Source organism: Bactrocera tryoni, chromosome 5 (assembly GCF_016617805.1).
Source record: "Bactrocera tryoni isolate S06 chromosome 5, CSIRO_BtryS06_freeze2, whole genome shotgun sequence".
NCBI classification, from domain to species: domain Eukaryota; kingdom Metazoa; phylum Arthropoda; class Insecta; order Diptera; family Tephritidae; genus Bactrocera; species Bactrocera tryoni.
Window position 1 is genome coordinate 43,121,760 of NC_052503.1, and position 11,897 is coordinate 43,133,656.

Genomic DNA, 11,897 nt, shown 5'->3' on the forward strand with positions numbered 1-11,897 from the left:
TAATGGGAGCAAAAATAGCAGCAACAACACACACAATACAACCGAAACAACTGAAACCTGTAGCGGATTTTCGAGCGGCCGTCTGCACGCTCACCACACATGGCCCCACCGTATGTGCGCACACACACACAGCCGCATGCAAGTTCGCTTGCCACCCCACACAGAGCAACGACGCTGCGGCCGAGCTTCGGCTCAGCGGCTCTTTTATCGTTTCATACGATACGCTTTGAGGGTATTTAAGCGAACGCCGCCGGACACCAAGCATGCATTGATTCGCTATCATTCGCTCTTAAGACTTGCCACTTTGGTTAAGAAGTTAAGTAGTTTGTTAAATATAAAATAAATATTTAAAACGCTGTGTTTGTTGTAATAAAATAATAATTAGCTTTTCTGCCTGCGAGTAAAATAATTACACAAATCGAAGGATACTAAAGTTAAAGCAAGCTAAATCGAAAAGTTCATTCAAGTATTTGAAAAGTTTCGATAACTGGAAGTTCTGCAACAAGTTAAAGATCCTGTGTTTTACATACATACAAATACGTAAAAAACAAGTGTGATTTCTGGAGCTGCATAGACGCAAACACCGTTTAAGCAAACTACTTCAAAGTTGATTAACAGAAAATTGGGCAAGAACCATTTTTTTTATTATTATTGTGAAATAAGCAGTGAAAGTGCATTTCGTAGGCTTATTTCTGAGAACAGTTTCTAAATAATAAAACTCAAAAAACGCAAATATATAAAGTCAAGTGTCATAAATTGCACTTTGCGATAAATTTTGAATTCTCTTCGTATCCGTATATTTATAAAAAACAAAAACTAACAAAATGATGGCCGTAGCTGCTGCACAAAAGAACCGCGAAATGTTCGCTATCAAAAAATCCTACAGTATTGAGGTGAGTTACACTGAAAATTGCGTAAATAAAAAATTCGGAAAATCATTTTTTCCCAACAAAAATAGGAAAAACTTTTTTTTTTGGTTGTGAGAGCTATTGTATTGGCAAAAAATAATTTTCTGTTGATGAAAACTTTCAATTTTTTATTTTAATTTTAATTCATCAAATTTTAAGCATCAGTAAAGCTTATTCTTGAAAAAAATAAATATTTAAAAGCTAATTTCTAATAAAAAGGTTGGCGAAAATCATGTAATGCTTAAAAGACTGGTTAACAACTTTTTTATACAAAGAATTTAGTTCAAAAATTTATAATAAAAATAAAAAATTAATTTAAGAAAAAAAAATATAAAAAACTATTTCGTTATCGAGTTTCTTGTGAAATTTATAATAAAATTAAAATAATTAATTAATTAAAATAAAAAAATTAATTAAAAAATTTCAGCAAAATTAATTCCAAACTTTCAAACAACTATTTCGTTATTGAATTTTATGAGAAATTCAAATAATGAAATAAAAAAATTTTCAAAAAATTAATTTAAAAATTTTCAAAAATTATTTCGTCATCGAATTTTATGTGAAATTCATGATAAAATTAAAGAAAAAAATTAATTGAAAATTTTCAAAAAATTAATTCACAATTTTCGGAAATGATTACGTTATGGAATTTAATGTGAAATTCTTAAAAAAATTAAAAGAGTTCAAAAAATTAATTAAAAAATTTCAAAAAATTATTTCAACGTTTTCAAAAAATTATTTCATTGTATAATTTTATGTGAAATTCATAACAAAATTAAAAAGAAGCTAATTTAAAAATTAATTTAAAATATTATTTAAAACTTAAAAAATGACTTCGTTATTGAACTGTATGTGATATTAATTTCAAGAAATTGATTATAAAATTCCAATTTCATATGAAAAGCAATTTATTTACTTTCAAAAGTGTGTTTTGCAAACTAATTTTTATTTAAAAATAAACTTATTTGCCTATTTTATATAAAATCGAGAATAATTTATCTCCAAAAATGGGGTTTGAAAATGTTTTATTTGTGAAAAAATAAACTTATTATAATTAAAAAATGTATTTAATTTTTTTGTCAATTTTTGAAAATCGTGACAGCTTCAACGATGTAAAATAAAAATTTTTTTATTTTTATTATATTTTTATATTAATTTAATTTGTTTTATTGCTTTATAAAATATCTTGTATTGTATTTTTAATTTTTTTAATTTCAATACTTTTCTTAACGAATTAAGGAAAAATCTTCATTATGTTAATTTAAAAATCTTTTTTTTTAAGAATTAAAGAAAATTTTCCATTTTTTTAGTTCCATAGCTTTTTTAAAGAATTGAAAAATTCCTTTATTTTTCTAAATTTCATTAACCAGTTACCCTTTTTACCTAAAAATTAACTCAAATTTTAACTGAAAATATTTGTTTATATTCCTCTTTTACCTTACAAACATAACTGGCTGTCACAGCTGATTTTTGGTGCTGCGAAAATACCCAAAATTCCGAAAATCAGTGTCAGCTATTGCGTAGTTTTCAACCACACACATATTCATATATCCAAATATACATATATGTAAATATATATATAAGCAAACCATTTGGACTACGTGACAGCTGTCAAACATACCCATTTTTTATGAAGCAAATTTATCAACAACAATTGTTGTCATCTTATTATTTTATCAACTGGAAAGACAAAACTAAAATTTCCTACAAAATACAGGCTCCCAGTTTTATTCAGAATACGAAATCTTCAAATGCAACCAACACATTGTACAACCTTTAATGGTTAGTCTTGACAAATTGACAGCAGAGTTACTTAACAAACTGCTCAAATAAACCGTTAAGAGTGAAAGTGGGCGTGTACCCACAGTGCTGAGTTGTGGTGATGCGCTTAAGATAGTAACGCAGCAGAAAAAAGGGAAAATTATGCGCAAGTATGCCAACAACAACACATAATACTACCGGCACAATTAAGCAGCTGTGTCATACAACGGCAGGAAAAAATTTAGTTGACAAGAAATTGCATTAGTTGGCATGTGCGAGTTCGCTGCTGCTGCTAGGTTACTTACATATAACAACTTTTTTTTTAAACCAAATTTTTTTCTTCAAAAATGTAAATTTAAACAAATTTCCTTGACGTTACACACAAAAATTCAATAAACATGTTGAAATGCGCGTTTACTAGCTGATTCGAAAACTGGACGCTCTTTCATCAGCTTTTCTATGTGACCGTGTGCCTAAATTTGGCGTGGTCCACGAAGGTCAATGTAACACAAAAACAAAAAAAATAGTTGTTGAAAACAAAAATTGTATAAGAAAGGGCTGACTGGCTAATGGCCAACAGGCAAAGCGCATAAATTTTACTTAAGCCATTGTAGCTGACCAATTTACGCGCATTATCCGCTGCTTCTTTAAAGCGCACTATTACTTCCTGCTTGCCACGAGCGCTGCTCTGTATCCATTAAAATATACAAATCCTATATTTGAGCGCTTTAAAAATAAAATTTAAATAAAATATCCATACAAAACACAATTCCACAAATCCCATTGTGCGCCCAATAATGGCGCAAACTCGTTCGCTTAGGTGCCTCAACTCATTGATCAGCAAATTTATGCGATTTTCACACCTTAAGCTGTCAAAATATTACTTAAAGTCCGGCGCTTACGTGTCGAGCTCGCGCTATTTGACAACTTCATTTGGTGTCAACGCCTGTAAGCGCACGGTTATTTAAGATTTCGAACGAAAGTGCACACAATAGACCAAATAAAAAACAAATGACAATAATAACAGCAACAACAAAAACGATGATGGTACACATTTTGTGTCAATGAATAAGTTATTTTGACGATTTTTTTACACAATGCGCTTATCATTTAGCCGCAGCGCGCAAAGACGATGTGATGCGCGCGCATGCGCGTACTGAACTTGCGCGCCAGCAAGCAGTGAAGCAAAAAAACTAAGCCTTAATGCTATGCAAATTATTTTTCTTTTTTTCATTTAGCCATATTTTTTTTATTTTGGCGCATAAACCAGTTTTTAGCCGGCAAATTTCTGTTTTCCGCGCTTAAGCGCTTCACGCATTGTTGTTATTGTTTTTGTTTGCTGATAAAATATACGAAAACACACAATGCGCGCTTTTGACGTGCGCCATGTAGCTGCGTTTTCGAAAAATTACCGAAAATTTTTTGTTGTTGTACCAACAACAAACACACAGCAAACAAACCAAGCGCCACTTTCGTTTTCAATAAGCCAACTGCCAAATGTTAAAGTCAAGCGCGGAGATTTTGTAACCGGCTACACATATGTAGAGGTATGCTTGTGGCTGCAACAACAACAACAGCAGCGCATCACAGTGCGGACCGCATTTCAGTTCAGTGGAGTATTCGGCCAACAGTCAGCCGCTTGTTCACTGGCGATTCGTCTGCCACTTTGTCTGTCCGTTTATTATGGTTGTGTTGAAATTAGTGCTTGTTGCCTTGCCGCCGACCACACAGCATCTTCAGGCCAGCACGTACATACCTACATAATTTTATTTGTTTAAATTGTGTCATACCATAAACATAAAACTAAAAAAAATATTTTTAACTGATGTATAATTGTTCGAAGTTGTAGAGTTATGTGGAGAGCGTTCAGCGGAGCGTAAGCGTGTGAGAGGAAAGTAAATCACATTGCATAAGTGTCAAGTGATTTGCAGACATAGTGGAAAAAATTCCACAACTGTCGGCTGTTTGGAAATGTAAACAAAGCTGGGGCCCGCACATATATAAGTACATGAAATTGTAGGAAATTGTGGATTTTCAAAACGCTAGTCAGACAAACTTTTGAAAACTGAAAAAATTTCACATCTCTGCATATTTGCATTGAAACACTTTTTCGCAACTTAATTCTTAAACATTTTTTACCAAAAAAATTCACTTTCGTACAATTCTCCCTTTAACAGTAATCACAACCACATTTTCCTTCTTCGAACCTTTTTAATCTGCGGCTGATGCTTCAATTTCCTGCACATCTCCGCTTTACTACTTTATTTACACACACCTACCCACACACTCAGGCAAATATACGCTTAACGGTTTTAAGTGTGCTTAAAGCATTTGCCACCCTCCAAACGGTCTCCACACAATCACTCAATCACAGACCCACGCTGCTCGGTCATTTGAGTGGAAAAGGCGCTTAAAAGCTTTCTAGCCAATGGCAACGCATTAGACGACCGACAGGTGGTTGTCGGTTGATCACCAAGCACTAACGGTATTAGGGTGGTAAAAAATAAAAAAAATTTATTAAATATTAAATAGTTTAGTGGATTAACTTTTTTTTATACAAAAACAAAAAATTAATCATAAAATCTCTGCTCTCTTACAGAATGGCTATCCATCACGCCGTCGCTCGTTGGTGGACGATGCGCGCTTTGAAAGCTTGGTTGTCAAGCAAAACAAACAAACCGTGCTGGAGGAAGCGCGCCAAAAGACCAACGGTAAGTAGGAGGAGTAGAATTAAGCATAATTGTAAGAAAAAAATTAAATTGAAACGGGAATTGAAATAATAAAAAAATTAGAAAAATAAGGTGTGGAAAATTTCTACGCTGCAAAGTAAATACAATATTTTTTTTTTGAAGTTTTTGCATTTAAATATTTTAATGTGCTGCTAAATTGCATTTTGAATTAATTAATTAATTAAATAATAATTTTGACTTAATTTATTTTATATTTCTATTTTAATTTTCAATAATTTCTTGCTGGAATGTCAAGCAAAGGCAAACAAAATATTATAAATCAATATTTTAATTTTCCTTTGTTCACTACTAAATTTGCTTTTCAATTAATTTTTCATAATTTTTTAATTCTAATGATTAATTGTTTATTTAATTTTTACTTAATTTTTTTTAATTTTTTTTTAATTTCCCTTTCTTTACTACTAAATTTTGCTCTTTAATTAATTTTTCATAATTTTTTAACCCTTATGATTAATTTTTTACTTAATTTTTACTTAATTTATTTTCTTAATTTAATTATAATTTCCATTAATTAGACGAAGCTACCTTGGAGCAATGCATTCAGCAAGCTAAGGGCACTCCAATCGAGCAAGAAATCGAACTGCAAGCCGATCAGTCGGTGGAAAATGTGGAGATACCAGCTGAAGTACATGACATCCCAGCAGGTAGTCTATCAAAAACAGCGAAAAAATAGCTATTTTAATTTCTGCACCACTTTTATTAAACACGTACAATTTTGCTTTTATTTTCACTTTTTATTTTGCTTTTATGATTTTATAAATTTTTATGATTTTATTAATTTTTTTTTCGTTTTATTTTCATTTCTTTTCATTTCAAAAACTACTTACGCCACAGAAGCCCATAACGAAACCAACAACGCCTCGTTGGGCGCTGCTGCTCAGGGTGAGGGCAATAACCACAGCAACAATGCAAATGGTAAGCAACAGTTGAGCGCCACACTCGGGTGCGGGTTAATGTCAGCGTCGTCACATAAGTGCCTTCAAGCGCATTATGATGATGATGAAGCATATGCCACTTAATACGCTTGCCACACGCGCTCAAGTCAAGGATACGCTTGTGCACCAGCACGTACGCCGAGCATTTCAAATGTATAAATCGCACATTTCCTTTTAATATTTCCATTCCTTTTGCCAATGCCACTGCGTACATTTCCGGCGATGCTATTTTTATTGCGCTGATTTTATTATGTCACTGTGCGCGTTTGAGTATGATAAAAGGCGAATCTTGCGCGCTTGACTACACGCCAACAATGGCTGCTGCTAAAAAAATGAGAAATGGGGAAATTGTGACAAAAGCCGATTTGCAATTTTTCACCCAACATTTATTCCAATTATACGCCATCGCCTCTCCATCCCCTCTCCAAGGGTTTTCTACTTTCTTACCTACTAGTGTAATGCATTCGGCCAGCATCTTTTGTGCTTAAGCTGACTTGTCTACCATTCCAATGGCTTAGAACGCGTGCTTAGCAAGCCAAGCGGATTTATTTGGCATCAAGTACAACTTGAAAATTAAAATAGCATACACACACATATAACTAGATATATTTTATTAACTTTGCTTTGCTTTTCACTCGTTCTCTCACACGCACAGATGCCGGTCTTACCGAAGAGGAAGTTTTGCTTGCCAACGCCGCCGCCGAGTCCACCGAAGCGGAGAATGCCGTGCAGAGTGCTGCGCTCGTCGTACGCCTCAAGGAGGGCATCTCCTCGCTTGGCCGCATACTCAAGGCGATCGAAACGTTCAAGGGCGCCGTACAACATGTCGAATCGCGTGTGTCACGCGAACAAGGCGTCGAACACGACGTACTCATTAAGGTCGATATGACGCGTGGCAACCTATTGCAGCTGGTGCGCTCGCTACGTCAATCGGGCTCGTTCCAAAGCATCAGTCTGTTGGCCGAACATAACATCAGCGTCAAGGCACCATGGTTCCCCAAGCATGCCTCCGAATTGGATAACTGCAATCATTTGATGACCAAATACGAACCCGATTTGGATATGAATCATCCCGGTTTTGCTGATAAAGTCTATCGTCAACGTCGCAAGGAGATCGCCGAAATCGCTTTCGCTTACAAATATGGCGATCCAATCCCATACATTGAATACTCCGATGCTGAGGTTAAGACATGGCGTTCGGTGTTGTTGACTGTTGTCGATTTGTCGAAGAAACACGCTTGCCAGGAATACCGTGCTGCTTTCCAGAAATTGCGCGACGAGCAGATCTTCGTCGAACACCGTCTGCCACAATTGCAAGAGATGTCGGACTTTTTGCGTCGCAACACCGGTTTCACACTGCGTCCCGCTGCCGGTCTGTTGACCGCACGCGACTTCCTCGCCTCGCTGGCATTCCGCATCTTCCAGAGCACACAATATGTGCGCCACGTCAACTCACCATACCACACACCCGAACCGTAAGTATCTAAGTGCTAGAATTCTACATTTACTAGCTGTAAAATGGGCTAAAGTTTAGACAAGGCAACTTTGCGCTGTGTGCTTCCTACTGCCGGTTACGCATATTGTTGCGTTGCGACAAATTAACTCAAGCATCAGCAATCAAAGCACAAAGGCAAATGCTCTAATTTCATTTGACAGGAAATATGCTTTCGTATGCCAACAACCACAATAGCTGTGCGACAATGCAGTGAGTACTAGGCGTTGACGTGACGGAAACATGTAATTGCCTCAGAACTTTTAGTGCCACTGCCACTGCTGATGCTTTTACTGATGCTGATGGGTGGGCGGGCTGCATAGCAGTGAAACAAAAGTGAGGTTAGGACAGCAGTGTTAGTGTTGAAAATGAAATTGTCGACACTTTAGCACTTCGGCGCACTTTAAGGGCAGCACAGCGCCATTACCGACGCTTAATTAGTTTAGCATAATAACAGTATTCCAGCAGGCAAGCAGTAAGGGTGCAGTAAATGACCAACAGCAAGCTTCAGGCGCTGTTTGCCGCCTGAGAGAAGTGATAAAGTGTTATAAAAGCTATTTTCGATATTTGATTGAATTATAAGTGACTCATTTAAAGTGCCAATAAGAAGTTAAAGCTGTGTTGTTGTAATGGAAACAAAGGAAAGGTGTCTAGAACTGTGCTAGGTTTGGATTTATTATAGCTTTAGAACTCATTGAGCTTAAAACTTATATCTAATATTAGTATCTAGTAGTTTAGCTTGCATATTTCTCCTAAATCTACACAGTTTAACTAATTGCTTATTCTTCTTTCTTCTCTTCTTCAATTACAGCGATTGCATTCACGAATTGCTCGGTCACATGCCGCTCTTAGCTGATCCCAGTTTCGCACAATTCTCACAAGAAATCGGTTTGGCTTCGTTGGGTGCCTCCGATGATGAAATCGAAAAGCTATCCACTGTAAGTATGACAATATTGGCGCAGCACTGATATAAAAAACACACATACACACTAAGCAATTAGAACGCTTAGCCAAGCAGCGCGCTTATTAGCATTATCTCGATTAGTAGCCTTGACGCGAACGTTTCGCCAACCCGAATTCGATATCGCAAATATCACTTTTCTAAACAAATTTGATTGTAAAAGTCAACTGGTCACTAACTAAGCGAACGCGCAAATATGCATAAATGCGGCAGTTATGCGCGCAGGCTACAAATGTACATTTGCAGTTTAATTTGTCTAAATGCTCGCTTTAATTGCCAATTTAGATATTTTAGTAGCTATGAAGGCTGCTGACTCTTGGCTAGCGGCTGTGAAGCGCGCGCGCGCGCCCACTTAACCATAACCACCACCCCAGCTGTAAACTTGGAACAGCGTTTGCTGGCTGTGTCCACTAACGCACTAGCATGCTACAAACTAGCGCGCGCGGTCGGCGGCTTTACCGCGCCAACATTGACGCCAGTCCATGCACCAAAAACTGGCATTAGCGCAAGAACGCGCCACCTCAAGCGAGTTTTCTAAGCCAAGTTGAAGTGCTTGCGCTATCAAATATCACAAAAAAAAACGTGGTGTTGGCTGCTTAATTCAAGTTCGTGCGCTTGGCAGCATGACAGCGGCAATGGCCACTTGGACGCACACTCACACACAAGCGCGCTAGGCGGCGCGAGGGCAAGTGCATTGCTGTAACTATTTGCAGTAAGTTGTCTTAATCTTGACTTGAATGTGCACAGCGCTGGCGTTGTTACTGCTGGCCTTGCGCCTGCGCGGCAGCTAAACGCGTGCATTTAGTAACAGAAATAAAGCAATACTCAAAATGGCGACTTTGGCAGCCAAAAATTCTAATGAGCGATCAAAAATGTTATGCATGCAAAGAACATGCAGAAAAGTGCAAACAAGCGGCCAAAATTTTATGGACACATACATATATATAGCCATGCAAAAGCAACAAGTTTACTTGCAAATTGTTATTCAATGCTAAACCGCAGCTATGACTGGCGCGCTTGACAATCACCAAAGATTGAGGTCAAAACGCGCTGCACATTGGCGCTGGCCGGCGCTGAGAGCGGCCCTGTGCCATTGGCGTAGACGCGCGCAAGCCATTGTTGCGCCGTCAAAGACTAAGTGTCAGTGTCAAGTTTTCCATTTACAACCAAGATTTTCACATTTTCACACCCACCAAAATACATATAAACACACACACACACACATATATATATATATATATATATATATATATATCTATACATACATATATACACTACTAACGAATCACTGTTTTTCTTTATCTTCTGTGTTCTCTAGGTCTACTGGTTCACCGTTGAGTTTGGTCTCTGCAAGGAACACGGTCAGGTGAAAGCCTACGGCGCTGGTTTGCTCTCGTCATACGGCGAACTCTTGCATGCCATCAGCGACAAGTGCGAACATCGCGCTTTCGAACCAGCCTCCACTGCCGTGCAACCCTACCAAGATCAAGAATACCAGCCCATCTACTATGTGGCCGAGAGTTTTGAAGATGCCAAAGATAAATTCCGTCGCTGGGTGTCAACCATGTCGCGTCCATTCGAGGTGCGCTTCAATCCACACACCGAACGCGTCGAAATTTTGGACTCCGTCGACAAATTGGACACACTGGTGCAGCAAATGAACACGGAAATCCTCCATTTGACAAATGCCATTGCCAAGTTAAGGCGTCCATTCTAAAGTAAATCTCTTTAAATCATACAAACACTAAGCTCTCCCATGCATGTGTGACCCAACTCAAACACTCACCCTAACATATATGTATTTAGCTGAATTGTGCATACGTACCCGCCTAAGGTACGTGTGTAGGCAACGTGGAGCGGCCGTGTCGGCAGCCGTGGCCAGCACTTGTGTAGTTGTGCCGCGCCTCTTGTTAACTTAAATTGACATGCCGCTTTAAAGTTTACTGTTTTTTTTGTTTTTTATTTGAATATCTCTTAAATATTGCTTAACATAAATCTCAATGTTTATTTGTTTACATATATATATATCCTGTTATTTTGATGTTGTGGTTGATATTGCTCATAGAGCATTTTTTACAATTATTTTTTAAACTAAATTGAACGCTAAATTGTTGTTAACCTTTTTGTATTGATTTTTGGCAAAATGCATAGCTTTTTGTTTAATTGTAAAGTTATAATTCACCGCACATGCAATTACCACCACCACCAGCACCTTGTACACCCTTCACCCCCTACCCACTCACCTTGTATGTACGTATTTTCTTATTTATTTTATTTGTATAACACTGCAACTGTATTGGACCAAAAAGCAAACGTTAGTAATTAAGCGAATTCACATACTCACACAAATACAAATCACACACACCCACACAAGCACGCACACAAATGTGTGCATCCAAATATGTATTTTGTATTATTTCTAAATGTATTATTATTATTATTCGATTTTTTAGTTGTTTGAATATTTTTGTTTTTGTTTTCTATTATATATGTACATATTTAAAAGCCGCATATTTGGATGTGTCTTAGTAAAGCCTTTATTTTGTATTATTGTGAAATATTTGTTTTTACGAATTGTGTGCGTTTTTAATTTGTATCTTATTAAATATTATATAAATGTAACTATTTTGTAGGTATGTAGAATTTAATTTTTGTTATGTTATAAGAGCGCAAAGATATTTTATATATATACATATATACACAGAGAATATATAAATGAATAAAAGCATAAATACAGACGTTCTTATTTGCGGGGTTAAAAGGGGGGACATAAAACCAAAACACTTTTTATACGCTTGCAACATGTTGCTAAAGTGTTTAATCGCCTTTGTTTTTCATAATTTGAATGAAGTGTTCAACATTTCGTTCGACACTAAACATTAACAAATTAATCGTATATTTGGTTAAAAATACTAAAGTCAACACTAAAATAATACTAAATTTGATTACTTTTCTCGGCATTCGGAATATGATAAAAGCACGAAAAATAAACTGATTTTTAATATTAATACATTTTGAATATTTTTTTACATTATTAAATTTGAGTGAAATTACTATATTTTCAACATTTAAATCCAATAAATCACATTT

General features: G+C 36.2%; 1 protein-coding gene across 1 annotated transcript; it reads left to right on the plus strand.

Moving 5' to 3' along the window:
- Positions 1-282: 282 nt before the first annotated feature.
- LOC120777767 (tyrosine 3-monooxygenase) lies at positions 283-11,470 on the plus strand. The gene is made up of 7 exons (XM_040109277.1): positions 283-893; positions 5,269-5,380; positions 5,935-6,063; positions 6,254-6,334; positions 7,010-7,829; positions 8,658-8,784; positions 10,126-11,470. The coding sequence occupies exons 1-7, from the start codon at positions 825-827 to the stop codon at positions 10,522-10,524; spliced, it is 1,737 nt and encodes a 578-aa protein (XP_039965211.1). The 5' UTR covers positions 283-824; the 3' UTR covers positions 10,525-11,470.
- The last annotated feature ends 427 nt before the right edge of the window (positions 11,471-11,897 follow it).